This window comes from Puma concolor, chromosome B3 (assembly GCF_028749965.1).
Source record: "Puma concolor isolate L17-30 chromosome B3, mPumCon1.1.hap2, whole genome shotgun sequence".
Lineage (NCBI taxonomy): Eukaryota > Metazoa > Chordata > Mammalia > Carnivora > Felidae > Puma > Puma concolor.
The window spans coordinates 38,062,709-38,083,988 of record NC_141672.1 but is presented as its reverse complement, the minus strand read 5'-3'; the positions used below and the strand labels follow the sequence as shown (position 1 = coordinate 38,083,988).

Below are 21,280 nucleotides of genomic sequence, written 5' to 3'. Positions count from 1 at the left end.
ACATTCTCTTTGTAGCCACTCTAAAATCTGTGATTACATATTGTTTATGCTTACAAGAGTCTGTACAGGATACAAGTAGTTTGCTTGGATAGAGGAGTTATCAGAATAGATTGTTTGAAAATCTGTTTTAAGGACAGTTTTTCCTAAGTTTCTCTCAAAGAGCTGAACAACTTCTCAGGCACACGCCAAGTTTTAGCCCCAGTGATCGCGGGGCTAGAATGTGAGTTTGCATGTTGCTGCCATATGGTATGCCAGTCAGTTGACGTGACCGCGTGGGCTCCAGAGCCACAGGAGACAGCAAACTTGATCTGTCGGGAGGAATACAGTGACATTGACTTACAGGGAAACTTACTTCATCTGGCTGATTTATTTTGAGATCTGTGTGTAAATTGGCCAGCGGTATCAATGACTAAGTGTTTTAGGTTCCAAATTATTTCTTCTGTGATCTTCTTCGGATGTTTTGGAAGTTTATTTGACTTGAAAAAGAGGAGGCAAAGATCAAGGGAAAGAACTTTCAAAGGCTTCTGTGCAAATTTTGTCTTTTTATTATTATTACTACTCGACACTCGGATTGCAACAGGAAAAGGTTAGGATAGTGGGGAGAAGATGACACTAGTCGAGCACTGGCCAGAGCGAATGGATTTTAACTCTTAACTCCTCCAACGGACCCTTAGGAGGTAAGTTCTGTTATTACCCCCATTTTACAGACGACTGAAGGCACACTCGTACAAAGGAAGGTGCCCACGTTTAGCCGGCTACTAAGTGGCAGGGCTGGGATCTGACCTCACAGAGTCTAGTTCCAGTGTCTGTGTTTTTTTTGTTTTTACGTTTATTTGTTTACTTAAGTAATCTACACCCACAGGGCTCGAACTCACTACCCTTAAGATCAAGAGTCATGAGCTCTTCCAACTGAGCCAGCCAGGCGCCCCAGGGTCTGTGTTCTTAACCACTATGCTGTGCTGGATACATTCAGCTGTATTTTCTAAAGTGATTATGGAGTCACTTAGATTATTGTGGGGAGTGACATCTGCAAGTTGGGTTGGCTCAGTGGCACCCCTGTCCAAAAGCTCAGGAGTTATGTGGAAATCGTCCTTGTTGTTTGCCCAAGGTCCCTTCCAGTCTGTGTTTCCGAGACTTGTTGTGTACGGTAGGTAGACAGAATGAATCTGACTCATCGTAGAGTATAATACTTGTTCAAGACCAAAACCTTGAATGATGAAACGATTTTGTTTCCAAGGCCATGCTAACAGAAATCGAGCACAAGGTTGCGTCTCTGCTAGAGAGCTGCAAAGATCGGGGGCCGGGAGACAGTGGGGCCACTCATCAGGAGGCTGAAGCTCTTTCCTTGAAGCTAAAGACTGTGAAGTGCAATTTGGAAAAAGTCCAGATCATGCTTCAGGAGAAATACAATGAAGACCAGGTAAGACACGGCCACGTATAGACGTGAGTGGGTAGATGATCTGATAGAACCACCAGGAAGGAATTCTGGCAGAGGTGATAAGACAGCCACAGAAGAAATTCTACTACGTAAGAGAGAATGAAGCACCTTCAAACTGTAAGGGAAGGTTGTACTGACTTGTGTTACTGATTCCATTTTGCCCTGCAGTTTTCCTACCTAGGCTCTTGTTAGGGACGGCGTTGGTCTGGATTGGGTTGGTTTGACTGGCTTGATGGTTCTCACTGGTAATGAGGTGTGGTGTAGGCCCTCTTCGTAAAAGAAAGATAAGGTTTAAAGGTAATGTGTCACCCCACTTGACTGGAAAATGAAGCGCCAGTAGTGAAGATTAAAATTTTTTTTTGAGAAGCTTAAAGTTAGACATCAGAAATAGAAAAACTGTTTCCAGGATATGTTCTGTTATTTGCAAGTACATATACTGATGGAAGTGTCATGCAGTTGAACTGTTCTCGTGACTTTTAAAAGCATTCTGTATAAATGCAAATGCATGTCTTATGAGTAGAACCTTACTATATGAGATTTGCATCTATACTTAGGAGATGGTGGTTCCTACTCAACGGACTTACATTCACAGAAATAAGATTGGCTGCAGATACACAGACTCTGTGGTTCCCCTTTCATCCTCATATGTCCTCTCTTTTGAAAAAATGTTTTGGACCTATGGGAAATTTGCATTTATAAGCATTAGTACTATTTCTCTTTTCGGGGTGTGTGTGTGTGTTTTATTTTGTTCTTAAAACAGAGAAGCAATACATTTCCTAGTTTTTAGTAATTCATTGGATGAATTACACTGAGAAAATTAAATGACCACTTCAGGGGCGCCTGGGTGGCTCAGTCGGTCAAGCATCCGACTTTGGCTCGGGTCGTGATCTCACACCCCGTGAGTTCAAGCCCCGCGTCGGGCTCTGTGCTGACAGCTCAGAGCCTGGAGCCTGCTTCGGATTCTGTGTCTCCCTCTCTCTCTGCCCCTCCCCTGCTTGCACTCTGTCTCTCTCTCAAAAATAAACATTTAAAAAAATACGGGGCGCCTGGGTGGCGCAGTCGGTTGAGCGTCCGACTTCAGCCAGGTCACGATCTCGCGGTCCGTGGGTTCGAGCCCCGCGTCGGGCTCTGGGCTGATGGCTCAGAGCCTGGAGCCTGTTTCCGATTCTGTGTCTCCCTCTCTCTCTGCCCCTCCCCCATTCATGCTCTGTCTCTCTCTGTCCCAAAAATAAATAAATGTTGAAAAAAAAATTTTTAAAAATAAATAAAATGACCACTTCATCAAATGTAATGGTTTTTTGAAGTTGTTTTGAAACAACTACCTTAAATCATAGTATATACTTGTAATAAATAATGAAACCTAGTCACTTGATATAAAACTTTCCTATTATGCGGTCTCATTAGTAGGACTAAAATAAAGGGAGTCATTTTTTAAATAGTCTGCCATCATCAAATGTTTTGCAGCATTCTGCCACACTAAAGAAACCTTCAGAGCATCAAAATGATCTCCAACCAGATAACCTTTCTGAACTTGAACCTGTTGTAAGTGAAAGGCCACAATTCAGCAGACAAAAAGATTTCCAGCAGCAACAGGTAATTGCAGCCTTTAACAGATACAAGGATAAGAATAAAGGTTTCCGTATGGAATTTCCCTTTGAACTAAGTACCAAACTGCTCCTGGAGGGTGTGTGTGAGTGGTAAGCATTTACTGCAACACCCACCTTGCTTTCGCCTTCTGCAGGTGGGGACACTCTAACTTTGCTATTTTATTGATTTGCATCTTATTTCAAATGAAGTAAATACCTTCAGGGGGACTTACCTCTCTAACCATAACACCTCTTTCCCTATTGTTTCTAAACGTGTTTTGCATATTTTAGGGGACTTTCCATGTGTGTAGCATATATTGTAATATTTACTTGATCATTGTGTGAATACTTGAAGTAGGTTTTTGAGAAATAAAAGTTAAGGGGAACAAGCAAGCAAGAAAGGGAAATAGTAGATAATAATTGAGGAAATGGTTCAAAATGAGATGCTCTCAACAGAAGAAACCGTTGGCTGTCATTGGAAAACTTTGACTGGACCATTTGAATCTCATTCAATGATAGGTCCCGGAGTTAAAACCAACGGAACAGAAAGATTTCATCAAATTCGTAGAATTTAATGCTAAGAAAATACGGCCCCAGTTTTGCCAACCTGATAAAGATACAACTCAGAAATCATCTGAGAGGTAAGACATTTTTAGAGTTGGACATTCAGCTATGGTTGGGAGAATTCAGAGCATTTCTTCTTAAATCACTTCTAAAACTCTTACCGAATGCAACCAAAATTATCTGTTGATTATTCTTTTCACCTTTTATTTCCCTTTAAAAGCATTAAGGCATCTAGCCCCGCAAAGGATGTTCCAGACTCGGTCTTGTCAACTCAGGGCCAAAGTGGGGATAAGTGGCAATATTTACGTCACGAACTGTCATCAAAGATCGGGCTACCGCTACCTCAGCTTGTGCAGCCTCAGGTCAGTGGATGTGACGCACACGGTGTAAATCATAAATAAACACATTTGTCTTTGAAAATGCAAGAAGCATTCATTAAGTACCCGTATACGTGTTCCGCGTTAGGCGGAAATAAAATCGTTGGTTTTCAGAAAGCGAAGATGCCAAGTGGGTTTTTCATCTGGCCGACCCTTTTTCACCCCCCCTGGAAGTCTGCGTGAAGTGCCACTCCTTTGTGCTTTTGTGGCACTCTGAGCTTCCCTAATCACAGCTCTTACGATACTGAGTACCTGTTTATTTGTCTGTATTCCCCCATTAAGTGGTATAGGAAGAAAAGACCATGTCTGCCTGGTTCACATTTGAGTGCCTGGCACAGTATCTGAAACATTGTGAAGTCTCAGTTTCAATATGTTGAATGAATAAAGGAATGAATAATATTTTTTTTCAACGTTTTTTATTTATTTTTGGGACAGAGAGAGACAGAGCATGAATGGGGGAGGGGCAGAGAGAGAGGGAGACACAGAATCGGAAACAGGCTCCAGGCTCTGAGCCATCAGCCCAGAGCCCGACGCGGGGCTCGAACCCACGGACCGCGAGATCGTGACCTGGCTGAAGTCGGACGCTTAACCGACTGCGCCACCCAGGCGCCCTGATTGTTAACTGTTTTAATTGTTTAATGTTTTAATGACACAATGCTATATTAGCGTCATTCATTCATCAAGATGATTTGGAATCTACAGTGTGCCAGGTACCTGTGTCCCACAAACACACTGTCTTACTCCCGTCACAGTTCTTAATCATGCTGGGCCAGCTGCTGCTGGATTTCTCTCTGAGCAGGGAGCCCGTGAGCAGATTAACACTGTTGGTCACAGCTGTCAAGCTTCTGCCTTTAACTTTGCACCCAACCTGCCTGGGCAAAGGTTACCGCCTGTTGCCCAGTTCTCCAGTCTGGTGGGAACTTTCCTGTTCTATTCTGCCGAGAACCTTTTCTGGCCTATTGATGTTGAATTAAACTCATTGGCTTTAGTCTTGGTTTCTCCTCATCATACACACTGTAACACGTATATTGTTCTCTTTCCAACCGCAGAACATCATCAGTTCTTTTCCCCAGGCAGAATCTGACACCATCCCACTCTGTTTCTTTGTATTTATTAGTTTTCTAATTTGAAAAGGGAATTAACTCTGAATCTTTCTGTCTTCTAGAGTCACAGCTAATTTTTAATGCTTATTTAGCTTTCCAATAACAGATCAAGATGCAAGTCTGTACCTGGAGGGGACAATTCTAAGAGTTGGCTCTATACCAGGGGTCTACCAATAAATGGGAAGAGAAACCACTAACCTCATAACGTGAATGGCATTGCTACCAAATTGAAACATTAGTGATTTTACTCTATTTTCAAGTTATGGTTTATCTTGTCTCATTTTGTTATCTCAATAGACCCTCAAGTGTCTAAGTAAAGCTTTTCATGACCTTTCAAAGCTGTCCACAATATTTAAAATTTAATTTTTTCTTACAAGTGACAAGGTAGACAAAAACATTTACCAAGAAAGTAACTTGGAAGATAGCACGTGGAAAAGCATTTTTGCTGTTTAACGTTAACAGCAGCAGGATCTCAAATTGTAATGAGGTTTCTCTTTTTTCATATAGGTTGCCACAGATATGAGTATTCTACCCAGTGTGAGTGTGTATAACTTTAGATACCCAACAACTGAAGAACTGAAAACATATACCACACAGCTTGAAGACCTGCGTCAAGAAGCAAATAATCTTCAGACCCAGGTAGCAGCTTCACATTACATATTTTCCTCACTGCAATATCAAAAAAGAAGGGAAATGTGACATTGTAAACTAGCCATCATTTTTTAAATTGAATAAATGGTAGAATCCATGGTGGAATGGGTCCTAGAATTGCAAGTAGAGTTTATCTCTTGCCGACTCTGATGACTGTGGTAGCACCTGCCGAGACCACCATGTACAAAGATCATTGAACCCAAGTCTAAGATCGGCAGGAACGAGGATCGTTGTTGATTAGTACTGTCTGCAGTGGTGCTCTGTGATTGGACGGGTAAGGAAGGAGGGGAGTATTGACAAGATTTCCAACCTTGACTAAGCTGAATGCTGAAACGGTGTGCTGGGTAATGTTAAGTATAAACCAGAGAAGACCATAGGAAATAGAATCTAAATTGGGGTGATTACTAGCTTTCGCATGCTTCTAAATATCTTGTGCCTGGTCAAGAATTCAGGGTGTTCATTGGTAAAGAAAAAGAGGTGGCTCCAACAGCTTATGCTAAAATATAAGGAGACCTTGTGGCTCCCAAACTCACTAGGAAACAATCGCACAACCCTAGGTGCCTCCCTTGAAGTTGTACATCTAAGGATGGCCTTAATTCTCACAATCAGCCCATATATAACACTTCTAATTTCCACCCCCACTCCACAGCCCATCCATATCTTTTTTTTATTGAGATGTAACTGACATATTAGCTTCAGGTGTCCACCATAATGATTCAGTATTTGTATATTTTGTGAAATGATCACCACAATGAATCTAACATCCATCACCACATACAGTTATAAAAATGTTTTTCCTGAAATGAGAACTTTTAAGATCTACTCTCTTGACAACTCTCTTGACAATTTTCAAAAAATGTTTTTCCTGAAATGAGAACTTGTAAGATCTACTCTCTTGACAACTTTCAAATATGTAACACAGCATTTATTAACTGTAGTTACCATGCCGTGCCTACCATCTATCTTTAAGATACTGTACCTCTTCCCAATCATCCCTTTCAAATGTCTTCTTCTCCTTCTCCAGGCTGTACTTGATTCCATTAACCCACTTTCTCCTACCTTATAATGTGGGAGGCAGGGAGCCGTGGGAAGAGGGATAGTATGCTTTCCTTGGGACCACACTTCCACATGGATGGCCCCGCTAAGGAAGTCCTTCATTTTGTTATTTACCTTTTAATTCCATTTCAGTGGTTACTCACTACCAAGCGTTGAGTTTCTTAAACTTGTTTTTCTCAGACTTAACATCTTAATTGTATTTGTTTATTCTTCTACCTGATTCACAAAGTGTTCAAAACAACCAATTATAAAAAAGTATAACGTAAATTGTAAACCATAACAAAACCAGGGAAAATGGAGGCTCAGGAAGGCAAGGAATCCTAATATTTATTTTTTTCTTTTTTCCTCTTGATTCAGGAAAACATGACAGAAGAAACATACATAAATTTGGATAAAAAATTATTTGAACTATTTCTGACCCTCAGTCAGTGCCTTGCCAGTGTGGAGGAGATGCTGCAGACACCTGGGCTCTTCAGAGAGGATGTCTGTGCTCGGCAGGTGCACTACGAGGTAAGGAATTTCCAATAAGCCCATGTGTTGGCCGTTGCTGCAAACAGCCCGCTGTTTAAGCCAGAGCTGAAGCCTCTTAAAGTCACGCTGTTTAAGCCAGAGCTGAAGCCTCTTAAAGTCAGAGTCTATTCACTGTGTCTTTCCTTCTCACCTCTTCGCAGACACTGGCTCTTGAGTTGAAAAAACTTTACTTAGCCATGGGTGATAAGAAGGATGATCTTTTGAAAGCCATGACTTGGTCTGGGAAGAATGCCGACTTGTTCCATGAATGTTTTAATAACCTCCAAGTCTACCTGGAGCACACCCAGGCCACAGCTGCCTCTAGGAGCAAGTCCCTAAAAGCTGGCCTCGACTATAACCGCAGTTATCAGGTACAGGGCTAGGCACTCAGCCTACTTTGGCTAATTTCTATTCATTCCTATTCCTGGTGGCAGTCATGATTAGGAATTGCTAAGGAAAGTGGTGAGAGGTTCTTTCTGTGAAGGTCTTTAGATTAGTTCGGTGCCTGTGTTTGGAGACCATTTGAAGGCAAGGTCCTTCCCAAAGTTGTGGTATGAATTTGTTGGATCGGGCTAATGAACCGTTTCTTTCCTGTGTTACCTTTAGTCATTAATGATTGTCCTAGGGGAGGATTTCTCAGTAACAGGGAGCCATTAAAGTTTTTTTTTTTTTAATTTTTTAAATGTTTTTATTTATTTTTGAGAAGAAAGAGACAGAGCATGAGCAAGGGAGGGGTAGAGAGACAGAGGGAGACACAGAATCCGAAGCAGGCTCCAGGCTCTGAGCTGTCAGCACAGAGCCTGACGCGGGGATCAAAGTCACAAGCCGTGAGATCATGACATGAGCCGAAGTCGATCGCTTAACCGACTGAGCCACCCACGCGCCCCAACCATTAAAGTTTTTGAGCAAAAGAAGGACAGTTTGTGTATGTTTCAGGTAGATTCACCTGGTTGTTAACTACTGTGGATTAGAGGACAGACTTGAGGCAAGCAGACAGACAATTCTAGTAGTTTCCTAACTAGAGAAAAAGAAATGAAACACAACACCACTTATGAAGGAGTCTTGCCCGTAAAGTCAAACCTCAATCTGATCACGCAAAATAGACACAAGAGAAGAGCATTGCAGCACTGGGGGGGGGGGGGGGGGGGGGGGGGGGGTCAGCCAAATCCAGACCGTGGGAAGCTGTATAGAGTAAAAGACCTGTGTTTTCACCATCCCACCCAAAACCCCAGGAATAAACAAGAGAGATGGTTGGGGAGCCTGCAGATCACAAGAGACTTAACACCTGTATTAGTCCCTTGCAACCTGTTGGACCTCATTTAGATTCCAATTCAAACAAACCAAAAGGAAAAATTATAGCTAATTAGAGAAATGTGAACCCTTTCCTATAGCTAATGATACTAGGGAATGGTTGTTGATTTGTAATATTAAAAAAAATTTTTTTTAACGTTTGTTTATTTTTGAGAGAGGGAGAGAGAGACAGAAAGCTTGCAGGGGAGGGGCAGAGAGAGAGGGAGACACAGAATCCGAAGCAGGCTCCAGGCTCTGAGCTGTCAGCACAGCCCGACGTGGGGCTCAAACTCCCAAGCTGTGAGATCATGACCTGAGCTGAAGTTGGACGCTTAACTGACTGAGCCACTCAGGCACCCCAATTTTGTACTGTTTCTAAAGGGAGGAATCTTTATCTTTTAAAAACACATACCGAAACTTACCGTGGTGAAATATCTGTGATTTGTTTCAAAATATTCTGAGGGGAAGGAGATTAGATATAGTTAAGAAGGCTCAGGGGAGGGCACAGAGCAGAGATGACCAGTCACAAGTCAATAATTGTTAAAGCTAGGCAATTCCTCTATTTTGGTATATGTTTGGAACTTCTGTTAGCATAAAAATTAAAGGACGGCTAAATTTTTTGTAAGGTATTAAAGGGGCCCGCATGAGATTCTTACTGTTTGTTGCATTTATCTTCCTATACAGAATGAAATAAAGCGATTGTATGATCAACTTACTAAGAATAAAACATCTTTACAACAGTCTTTGAATGAAATTAGTGGCCAGAGTATTGATGAACAGCTTCAGGTAATCAAGTCAAAACAATTACACTGATCTGACTTTGGACCAAAGAGTTTTGTGTAGAAGCTGTGTTTCTGAAGCACTTTCCTTTGGGAGCAGTGGCAAGGCTAGAGTAAACAAATAGAAACGAGAACTCTTTATGTGGACCTTTAAAAATATCTCATGAGTAGTACCTTATGAAGAGTAAATTAAACCGACACAACACCATGGTCACCTATCAACCAGGCAAAAATGGAAGTTTGTGCAGGGTCAGTGAGAGCATTAGGAAATGAGACTCCCATTCTCTCGGGAGGAGAATTTGTCCAGCTTCTCAGGATCGGTTGGCTATAAATCAGAATTTTACGTGTGAATGCGCTTCCACCCACAGTAGGCTCACTTCATTCATTTATTCAGCAAGTATGAATTGAGGACCTTCTGTGGACAGATAGTGCTATAGGGGTTGCACTTATCCTAAGGAAGGAAGACAAGGGCATAGAGAAACGTGTATATAAATACTCAAGGATGGCCCTAGCAGCACTGCTTGAACTAAAAACGCTTTGATAGCCCAAAAGGCATTAAGAGCAGACTCTTAGAAAAGCAGTGTGTGTCCATTTGCAAGGAGTCCGGTATTTGTACTGACTTGCAGAGCAGCTGGTAAGTAAGGAGGCAGCCTGCAGAACAGAGTGATGTGCGCGTTCATTAAGTTTAAGGATGTGCACATATACTTCTGGTCCGTGCTACAAACGTGTTGGGGACAAATTTTCCGGGAGAAGCTGGAGGTGAGGGAGGAGAAGTGGGACTTTCATTTTTCCCTTAATTTTTTCTATACGGTTTCATTCTTTTACAATGAATATGCGCACTTCTCTGGCTTCTGAAAGGGTTTGCTTTTTTGCATTGTCTCTCACCGTAGAAAGCAGATGTGTATACAGTGGAGCTGCAGAACTCCGAGAGCCGAGTGGCAAAACTAAGAGACGAAGGGGAGAGGCTTCGTTTACCTTACGTGTTACTGCAAGAGGTTTACAAATTAGAGGTATGTGTGAGCAGAAAACATTCGGTCAGTGAATCGCTATGATTATAAGGGAGTGAGACTTTCTTGTTCTTCCAGAAAGAGAGTTCAGGTTTGTTCTCCAAAGAGAGTTTAGCTTTGTTCTCCATCTGGATTATTTTCGTGGTTGGATGAAAACGTTCTTTCTTTTCAGGATGTGCTTGACAGTATGTGGGGAATCTTGAGAGCTCGGTACACAGAACTCAGCAGCCCTTTCATCACTGAGAGCCAGCAAGATGCCTTATTGCAAGGCATGGTGGAACTAATGGCTATTGGAAAGGAAAAGCTTGCTCATGACCACTTAAAACAACCCAAAAGTAAAGATGCCTTACAGGCTCAAATACAGAATCACAAGGTAAGACGCGTGGGTCAGATTACCTTTTCATAGACTTTAAGTCTTTCTGACTTAACCATAGAGCATCCATTTTCTTCCTTGGTGAAATATACATTGTTCATTCATTCATTCATTGGTGAAATATACATTGTTCATTCATTCATTCATTCATTCACTCTTTGTTTGAACTAACATCAATTAGACGGCTTACTGGATATCAGGAACTCCGCTGACCTCTAAGGATGTGATTGTGAGGGAAAACAGATATAGTTCCTTACGTTCACGGAGCTTTTGGTTGAAAGAGAGACATTTATGAGCAAGTCATTCCAAACAAATTTAAAATTAAAATTGAGACACATGCTTTCAGAGCATTTAAGAGGGGAAATTGAATTCAGGAGATTAGGGAAGGCTTTCCTGAGAACTGAGGCCAAAAAAATATCTATACCTCAATATATAAATGTATATCTAGTGTAATGCTACAATAAATCTTTTAGTTGTCCGTTCATTTTATTACACAACAGCCTCATGATCACCACCTAAAGACATGTAGTAATTTAAGTACTGATGCAAAAAAAAAAAATGGGAAAGACCATTTCTGCCTCCAACAAGCTGAAGTCTAGGCATGTGATAAGGAGACCTTGTTCTAAGAAATCCAAAGGTAAATATTCTATAAAGATTGGAGGGGGAAAGGAAAAAATAATATTATGGATATCTACAGTGTGTCAGGATTTGTGCTGGATGCTTTTATAAACCTTCTACATACCCTTTTCAAGGGAGTAGGAGAAAGGATTCGCATAAGAAGTTCCTACAGACAATTAGAAGGGACAGCTGACTATGCAAATGGAGGAGAACCATGTGAAGCTAAAGACTTCTTGTGTAAAGGTTCTTAAAGTGTTGTTCTGGGAGCTTTTACGTACCAGGATCCCAACAGACCCTGTCAACAAATTCTTGTACTTGGCCATGTTATTGAGTAGAAAATCAAGCCAGAGTGTAGGAACCTCTGGCTGTTCCATGTGTGGGCTCCTTGGGCTCACTCATCTATCCATCCAATTTAGTGTCTTGAAATTAATCGGCCATGTCAGTATCGACCTTTTTGTAAAGTTTCTTAAAACTTAGAGTAACTGGGGGGGTGCCTGGGTGGCCAGTCAGTTTTAAGTGTCCGACTTCAGCTCAGGTCGTGATCTCATGGTTCATGAGTTCGAGCCCCATGTCAGGCTCTGTGCTGACAGCTCAGAGCCTGGAGCCAGCTTCGGGTTCTGTATCTCCCTCTCTCTCTGCCCCTCCCCAGCTCACACTCTGTCTGTCTCTCTCTCTCTCAAAAATAAACAAACATTAAAAAAAAATTTTTTTTAATTAAAAAAAATAAATAAAAGTAAATACACCTGTGTAAAAAGTTGAAGTAACTCAGTTTTTAAGTTTCACGATGTAGAAATAAATAACAAGTCTTGTCCATTTTACAGCTTTTTTTCCAGAAGCTTGTTGCTGACATGCTGTTGATCCAAACATACTCCAACAGAATGCCTCCTTCTTTACTGCAAAAGAAAGACACATTTTGGGCAGAACAAATACAAGAAATTAAATTACTGGAAGAAAAGTCACACCAACGTGGAATAAAGCTGCAAAGTTTATTGCAGGTACTTGAGATACGTAAACGTTGTGCTTAACCCTGGAATTCTGGACCTTGGACCACCACCTGCTGGTGTCCAGAGGTGTCGAGTTACCATTAAGCAGTAGTTAAATGGGAACTAACACTGAGGAGATGGAAGCCTGTTCTAGCCCTGACTGCTGCTCCCGGAATGAAATAGTTGCTGAGATTCCGCACGCGGGAACGAGGGGATGGCATGTCTTTCCACCTTTAGGTTTGTGTGCAAATAAACAAAATTGGAAGCGCACTTTGAGATCCAGAAAGAGGTCATTTGGATGAAACGGTGGTTCAGAAACCGTGCTCCCCAAAGAGGGCAGGTCCGGATGTTCTGCTGCTGGAGTGGACTCCTGGTAGTCTTAAATCCAAGAAGAAAATTAAGTTTGCATCAAGTTCTTTCTCCGTTTGAAAGTTCTCACCTTTAACTTCTTACACACCGTGGATGTTAGCACTTAAAGGAAGTAACCCAAAAGCAAGGAAATCTTCAACTTTGTAATGTGATCATGTTATGTTAGGCTAATGAAATCAATTTTCTGGTTAGCTTGTCAAATTGATATTTCTAGTAATATTTCATGGTATTTAAAAAAAGAGACCCCCCCCCCGCCCCGAGTCCAAAGAGTGCCCCTCACAGCCTCGTGACCCACTACTTCGGTAGATAAGAGAATCAATAAGGTGGTTCTTTTTCCAGCAGGTGATATTTAGTGTCCGTAAGTCAGCTCTGTAGCGTGCTGAGGTCCTAGTGGTGGGCTTCTATAGAAATAGAACTGGGACAAGGCAAGAGTCAGCCTAAGGAAATAGTACTCTCCTAATGAAGTGTAAGCCCACATTCCTCCAACAGTGGAATTCTGCTTCTAGCAGCATCACAGGGTAATGTTCAGTGGGCTAGGGGTTGGAGCAGAGAGGGTAGAAGCAACCTACTCGGAGCCTCTGCTGAGAAAAGCTTTAAAAGTTAGCCCCTTCCTTTCCAAGTGTGAGAACGACTCTCTTCTGACTCTGAAGTCTCCACAGAGGTGCAGGCTGAGAGGTGTAACCCTCTCACTTAATCTTGGTCCTTACTCAGTTTGATGAGACAAGCATAAAACACGAATGCCAACTGGATTTTTCAAAACCCTCTCCACAAAGGCAACGGAACTGTTTTCCATCGGACCCTGAGTTCTTACGAGAGTAGGTTATATCTCTCAGAAACCCCTGGAATCTGTGCTTGAAGTTCGTATGGTCTCAGTTCGTTTTTATTTCATATGATCGATTTTGTCATTGGCTGGAACGAATCTAGAAAAGGGCTCCCACTGATACTATGTTCTTGATTCTCTAGAAATGGGAAGAATTTGATGAAAACTATGCATCTCTTGAAAAGGATCTGGAAATTCTTGTATCTACGTTGCCCTCTGTGAGTCTGGTGGAAGAGACAGAGGAAAGATTAGTGGAAAGGATTTCATTTTACCAGGTATTTTGCACCGTTGAATCCGTCAGAGGCAGCGTCCGTGGCACTTTGCGTTTTCTTTTGTTTTGACTAAATTGCTCGACTTTGAATTTGAAGTGTTGTTCCTCACACCATGCACTATTAGACTGATATTCAGGGAACCCGTGGATTTGATTTTGAGTCTTTCATTATACTTGAGGCTTGGGGTCGAGGTGCTGGGTACGAGTCCTGGCTCTCACCCGTCAAGCATGTCAACTTTTTGTCTCTAAGTCTCAGTTTCTTTGTATACTGTAGGGAATCACGCTAGTTCTCCTACCCATCTCAGGAAGTGGATGTCAGCAGATATAGAAATGAGCCAAAGTACAGAAAGAACGTTGTAAACCATGGGCCACTAAACCTATATGTGGTTTTCTTACTTCGGTGAAGCCCTGTTTGGACATAGCCTCTGAGACAGGCGATAATCTGTCACCTGCCACCAGCATTATAAAAAGACTTCAGACAAAATGTTTTGTGTGTAACATTTAGTGTTATCATCCAAGTCTCTGTGTCCCAAACTTCGATGCCATGGAAAAGATGGAACCCTAGAATAGTTTTCAAGTGGCCTTGAGATCATGACCAACGAGAAAACGAGTTTTAAGTCTTCTCGACAGAAACTTGAAATATTTAGTTTTAACTTTCAAATGTGTTGTCAGCCTCTGAGTTGTGATGCTGGGCGTGGTTCTCAAATGCCAACTTCGAAACTTCAAGAGTAGGTTTGTTGCCTGAATAGACCGGATGGAAAATGAAATCCTTGGCAGGACCCTGGCATTCCTCAGTAGCATTTAAGCTCCTATAAGGAACATTTTGCAAAGACACGGACACTGTAGTCCTGCTATCTAGACGCCTAGAGAGGTATAATTGATCTCTTTGCCATCTTGTCCAATTGAGCTTAACTCTAAGATAAATCTGAATCTTTTTTTTTTTAATTTTTTTTTTTAACATTTATTTATTTTTGAGACAGAGAGAGAGACAGAGCATGGACGGGGGAGGGTCAGAGAGAGAGGGAGACACAAAATCCAAAACAGGCTCCAGGCTCCAAGCTGTCAGCACAGAGCCCGACGCGGGGCTCGAACTCACGGACCGTGAGATATGACCTGAGCTGAAGTCGGCCGCTTAACCGACTGAGCCACCCAGGCGCCCCTAAGATAAATCTGAATCTTCTGGGGGTGGGAAGCTGCTGCTTAATTCTTTGTTAGCCTGGGGATGCAGAAGTACGTCCAAAGAGCTAAGAGAAGGCAGTTGAAAACGGCATTTTAAACCTCATTATGTTAAGGAACTGTTTGTATTAGCCCACCTCTCTCAGGTGGACAAGGGATCATGTCCCTTAAAGTGCAACCTGTGAATCTGTTAAATTTGAGATTTTTAAAAACTGAAATAATTGTTCTAAAACTCTTAAATAAATTTGTCAAACTAAAAGAGAGATATATGAGGCACCTGGGTGGCTCAGTCGGTCAAGCGTCTGACTCTTGATTTCAGCCCAGGTCATGATCCCAGGGTCTTGGGATCAAGCCCCTTGGGATTCTCTGTCTCCCTCTGCCGCTCTTCCTGGCTCTCTCTCTCTCTCTCTCTCTCTCTCACACACACACACACACACAGTTTCTCTCTCTCTCTCTCTCTCTCTCTCTCTCTCTCTCTCTCTCTCTCTCAAAAAAAAAAAAAAAAAGATACCTTGTAAAGCCCATCTCACTTATGGACTTCTTCAGGTCGTTCTCCGTGTTCTGCGTCATGGAGAGATTTGCATGTATTTTGATCGGTGGACATCTGTGGGCCACGGAACATAGCATTTGTGTGGCCTCTGCAGTTGAGCAAACCTCATTTAAATGCTGGCTCAGCACCTCATGGCTGAGTGACCATTGCAGTCTGACTCCTGTGTATAAAATGGGGTAATTAAAAATTCTCAGGAGGGGCGCCTGGGTGGCTCAGTCGGTTGGGCGTCCGACTTCAGCTCAGGTCATGATCTCGCAGTCCGTGAGTTCGAGCCCCGCGTCGGGCTCTGTGCTGACAGCTCAGAGCCTGGAGCCTGCTTTGTATTCTGTGTCTCCCTCTCTCCCTGCCTGCCCGCCCCCCCGCTCATGCTCTGTCTCTCTCTGTCTCAAAAATAAATAAAAAACATTAAAAAAAAAATTCTCAGGGATAATCTAAAGATGAAGTGTCTTGGTCTTTCACTGAAGGCTTGGGAAATTAGAGCTTTTTTTTTAATGTTTACTTATCTTTGAAAGAGAGAGCATCAGTGGGGGAGGGGCAGAGAGAGAGGGGGACGCAGCATCCGAAACAGGCTCCAGGCTCTGAGCTGTCAGCACCGAGCCTGACGCGGGGCTCCAACCCACCAAACTGTGAGATCATGACCTGAGCAGAAATCAAGAGTCAGATGCTTAACCGACTTAGAGCCACCCAGGTGCCCCAGAACTGTTTTTTGTTTTTTTTTTTTTAAACAGATGTTGGACATTTTCCCATGCCGACTCAGATGAGAAGAGGGGATTACAAATGAGAGCAGTGGAAAGGGCATTGGAAGTAGAAATCTTTAGTGATTTTTAAAAGGCTTAAGTTAGTTGGAAAAATTATATTTTGATTATAATTTATTTTTGAAGATTAAATTTCAGTAGCTGTCAGGATAAGTGTCAGTGGCTGAACCCAGTGGTGGAAGGTAATTGCCTTTAGACAGAGTTCTCTTCAAGGGGTCGTTGTATTGCTGTTCTAAAGATTTTCTTTTCATGAAGTTGGATTAGTGATGTACTAATTTATTCTTCTAAAGTCCTCTTCCTTACTCCCCGTTGAATCCTTATACTTAGAAGACTCTAGAAATGAGTTTTTTTTCTACTATTCGGGTCTAAGGGATGATAAATGTTTTCTCATCCCCTTCAAACCTATTTGTAATGTAAAGTTCTAACAGGGGCCAGACGAGAACAGAAATATGGACGCTGACTGGCTCTGTGTTCAGAGGGTGGTGGGGACTGTCGTGGCAGAATGTCAAAGAGACCAAGCCCTTCTAAAGGAAGCCTGGCTGCCCAATTCCAGGCCATCTGTGCCACATCAAGGTGTAGACCCAGGGTGCTAGATTTCTGGTTTTCTCCGAGTCACAGGAAATCCTGATTTCTATGTAAAATATCCTGGTTTTCAAAATAATCTTTAGGTCACACAAAACCTGTCCACAAGTTGAACGTGCCCCGTAGACTGCCAGCTTGTTTTTTACTTGTAGGCGGAGAATTCTCAAGTCTAAAGCCGTGACATTTTGTTTTCTGTTGGTATGTGTAAGTCTATAGAACTGAAGAAATGTGCCGTAGAAATGCATTAGTTGGACAGTCTCATCATGAAAGGTGATCAATAAAACGTGAATCACGTTTCTTCAGCCAGACTGCAAGAGTCTTGAGGGTTAGGACTGTGTTCTTGTTTCTTCAGTAGCCTCTACTGAAGTATTTGTCAATAGATGGACTGGCTTCATTTTTAAATAATTCATTCTGTGACCTGACTTTTTGTAGCAAATAAAAAGAAACATTGATGAAAAGCACGCCCGGCTTTACCAGACTCTGAATGAAGGCAGAGAGCTGGTGGCCTCCGTGAGCTGTCCTGAACTAGAGGGCCAGATTGCGAAACTAGAAGAGCAGTGGTTGGCCCTAAACAGAAAAATTGACCATGAACTGCACAGACTACAAACGCTTCTGAAGCATCTGCTCAGGTATGTTTTCTTAGGGATGGGTTGAGGTCAGATTTTCAGGTGGACAAAAACCTCAGAGGATCCTGCAGTCGACCAGATTTTACCTGCAGTCTCTCTACTGTAAGGTTTGTCATCAACAATTTAAGCACTTGGGTCCCTCTTCTGGGCCAGATGCGATCTAGGATCTCTGAGGTTGGTTTGCCAGACTCAAGATGACATGTAATCAGTTCAGTGAAAAGTAAGAATTATGTTATGAAATTGTACATGTGACCTTTATACCACGGTGTTGCTCTTTCCTACTCTCTAAAAAGGTTTTAAATTAAAAAATAATAATCTTAGCTCACAGAATAGTTGGAAAAAGCCTTCAGAGTTCTTCAGAGAATTTTGTTTGTTTAGTGGATCTAATCTTGAACTCCTTGAGGAAGGTAGAGAGCATAGAACGTTTGAATCTCCTCCTCTGTGCCTCTTAGGGACCTTAGAGAAGTTTAAGAGTTACAAGAGGGGTAGCATTCTGCTCAATATTTTCCTTCGTTTCCTGTAAATATGTTGGAATCTAGCCAATAAGTTTACTGTTATGCAACTTATACAAATGCTGGTTATATTTTTACTATAAACAAATCTGTCAACATTTAATGAACAGAAATAATCGCTGTCCTTACCCATGGGTTTGTTTTTGTGTAGCTGTAATAAGAAAATGTTTTAGACTTTAAAATGCTCATTTGTTCTAGAATAGTCATAACAGTCCTACAAAATGCCAGGAGTGTCAGATTTGGGGCATGGGATAAAACAGGGTATAATTCTTAAAACATCATGATTTTTTGAATAATAGAGCTGATCAACACAGGAAAACAAAGTAAAATGAGAAAAAAATTGCCAACGATGCATATCACCCATAGAGTACGTTTCTAATTTTCTTTCTCTCTCACTTCATTCCTGTTAGTTATAACAGAGATTCAGATCAGTTAACCAAGTGGTTGGAATCTTCTCAGCAAACTCTGAATTACTGGAAAGAACAATCCCTCAATGTGTCTCAGGACTTGGATACAATCAGAAGCAACATAAACAGTTTTTTTGTAAGTTATGATAAAATATGCTCAGATAATTATTGCCAGAAATAAATATCAGGGGAAAATGACCAGGGTCAATGTGATAGTCTCCATAATCATTTGTGGATAAGGGATAAAATTTAGGGTAATATCATTCTTCAAACTTAGAGCTATTTGTTTATAGCGGTCATTTATATATTTACTATAGGGACACCTGGCTGGCTTAGTCAGTTAAACATCCAGCTCTTGATTTCAGCTCAGGTGGTGATCTCATGATTTGTGAGTTCAAGCCCTGCATCAGGCTCTGTGCTGACAGTGGAACCTGCTTGGGATTCTCTCTCTCTCTGCTCTCTCTTTGCCTCTCCCCTGTGTGCATGCTCTCTCTCTCTCTCCCTCTCAAAGTAAATATTTAAAAATAAAATAAAACAATGATAAAGTAGACTTTTATTTGAACCTATAAAATATATATAAAAGTAAAACTTTCTCTGACATGAAGCATGCTTTTTAAATGCAGGAAATAACTCCCCTGCTTTTCCCCCAAAACTTAACAGACTTATTAATTCATAAATGTTAAAGTTAATAGATACATGGTTGTAAATTGTCATATACAGAACTGACATTTCTACTAAAATGTTCTATTGTTTTGAGCTTTTTTTTTTTGAAGAAAGGAAACTATTACTTCTGTAATATAAATTTATAAAACTTTCTAACGTAAATTCCTTTCCCGTATTCTTTTCTTGTCTGTTTTTCTTATTTTATAGCAATGATCACCCACTTTGGTATTAAAATGTAATTATTTAAAAATATGTTTGAAAACCCCCACAAATACAAAGGAAAGTTTTCAAATATTTTAGTTAAAAATCAGTTGCATTTAGTTCATTTAATAGGAACTTTGTGTTCTGTTTCTCTTAACGTTGAAATGATAGGTCTTTTTTATTTTATTACTTGATTTTTTTTTAATTTTTAAAAATATTTATTTATTTTTGAGAGAGAGAGAGTGAGACGGAGTGTAAGCAGGGGAGGGGCAGAGAGAGAGGGAGACACAGAATCTGAAGCTGGCTCCACGCTCTGAGCTGTGAGCCCAGAGCCTGTCTTGGGCCTCAAACTCATAAACCAGGAGATCATGACCTGAGCCAAGGTCAGACGCTTAACCCGCTGAGCCACCCAAGTGCCCCTGATTGGTCTTTTTTAAAAAAAATATTAATCCATTAGATTATAAGCCACTCAAGGGTCAGGAATTCCTTCTCTTTTGTTCCCCACTATTTACCTAATGCCTGGAACAGTGCCTGACACTTAGTAGGAAAAGTGTGGGTGTGGGTGTGTGCATGCACGCGTGCACACACGCACTCGTGAGCACACACATACACACCTATAGATACACACGCAAGCATTAGCAGTTTGAATTGAGTTCATGTACTTAGTTCGGGACTCTAACCAGTTATTCTGACTCTTAGTCATTCTTTGCTGTTTGCAAATTTTTAATGTTTCCAAATTTTCACGCTGTTTCCTCTAGGAGTTTTCAAAGGAACTAGATGACAAGTCCTCCTTGAAGACTGCGGTTATAAGTACTGGGAATCAGCTTCTTCACCTGAAAGAAGCCGATACGGCTACCCTGAGAGCTTCTTTAGCGCAGTTCGAACAGAAATGGACAACGCTCATAACTCAACTTCCAGATATTCAAGAAAAACTTCACCAGGTAGGTATTTAAAGACGCAGCATTTAAATTAGCATTCACTTGTTAGCTCACAACTCCTTTAAAATTATTTCTCTGACTCAATAATTTTCATTGACACTATCTATTTTCCTCTGGCACCACTGAATATGGGTCTTAATTACTGGACTCTCCTCCAGTGGGATCTTTCTTACCGGAGAAATCAGGCTTAATTACTTTATTTCCCAGTTTATCTGCATCACTGTGTTCCTTTATGTGAAGGTCATCGTCATTGTTTTGGGGTCACTTATTCTAAGCTTGAATGCCGGGTTTGTTTTTGTGAGCAACCTGCATAATTATGTAGCAAGACCTTTTATCAAACCAGATACCGTCTTTAGTGATGCCCCGATTCATTTTGTCAACTGCAGGTAATTAAATGGAAATCATTTTGTCCTTGCAGCTCCAGATGGAGAAATTGCCATCTCGTAAAGCAATCACAGAAATGATTAGCTGGATGAACGATGTGGAACATCAGACCGCAGATGAAGACTGTGAGCATTCTCTGAGTTCCGCATCTCAAGTTAAAAACCTTCTTCAGAAGTACAAGGTAATTATACGAAAAGAGCCACAAGCTTGCTCGTTAACTAAGAAGGCAAGTCAGTTGGAAGGGAAATACCAAAGAGACCGGTGTGGTGCGCTTTAGAAGAACTGATTCTAGGCGTGGGGAATGGGATATTGGATGATTCTAGACAGACGTTAGTATACTTTTTCTATTCTGCCTCGTTTCGTTTGGGAGCTCCTATCACCACAGGACAGAATCCAAGCTTTTAACTTGCCCTGGCCCCTCTTTACTTCTCCAGCCTCATCTTTTCGTTCCCCGATATAGATCCTGGACTCTGCCTGACCTGAATGAACCCGCTGCATCTGGTGTTCTCCCGGCTTCTGCTTTTGAAAAATTTTTTTTTTAACATTTATTTATTTTTGAGACAGAGAGAGACAGAGCATGAATGGGGGAGGGTCAGAGAGAGAGAGAGGGAGACACAGAATCTGAAACAGGTTCCAGGCTCTGAGCTGTCAGCACAGAGCCCGACACGGGGCTCGAACTCACGACCCGTGA

The 21,280-nt window shown here is 41.6% G+C and overlaps 1 protein-coding gene across 14 annotated transcripts in view; it reads left to right on the top strand.

Annotated features, from left to right (window-relative positions):
• SYNE2 (spectrin repeat containing nuclear envelope protein 2) overlaps window positions 1-21,280 on the top strand; it is a 342,816-nt gene that overhangs the window by 243,137 nt on the left and 78,399 nt on the right. For 13 of the 14 annotated variants that reach the window (XM_086709562.1, XM_086709567.1, XM_086709569.1 and 10 more), the window contains 16 exons: window positions 1,238-1,420; window positions 2,903-3,031; window positions 3,544-3,665; window positions 3,809-3,950; window positions 5,576-5,707; window positions 7,133-7,285; window positions 7,447-7,656; window positions 9,260-9,361; window positions 10,245-10,364; window positions 10,534-10,734; window positions 12,174-12,347; window positions 13,668-13,799; window positions 17,291-17,487; window positions 18,407-18,539; window positions 20,026-20,208; window positions 20,624-20,770. In XM_086709562.1, coding sequence (XP_086565688.1) covers window positions 1,238-1,420; window positions 2,903-3,031; window positions 3,544-3,665; window positions 3,809-3,950; window positions 5,576-5,707; window positions 7,133-7,285; window positions 7,447-7,656; window positions 9,260-9,361; window positions 10,245-10,364; window positions 10,534-10,734; window positions 12,174-12,347; window positions 13,668-13,799; window positions 17,291-17,487; window positions 18,407-18,539; window positions 20,026-20,208; window positions 20,624-20,770 — 2,460 coding nt within the window. Of the gene's footprint in view, window positions 1-183; window positions 678-1,237; window positions 1,421-2,902; window positions 3,032-3,543; window positions 3,666-3,808; window positions 3,951-5,575; window positions 5,708-7,132; window positions 7,286-7,446; window positions 7,657-9,259; window positions 9,362-10,244; window positions 10,365-10,533; window positions 10,735-12,173; window positions 12,348-13,667; window positions 13,800-17,290; window positions 17,488-18,406; window positions 18,540-20,025; window positions 20,209-20,623; window positions 20,771-21,280 lie in introns of those variants that run through there. The other variant, XM_086709575.1, reaches the window with a different exon arrangement.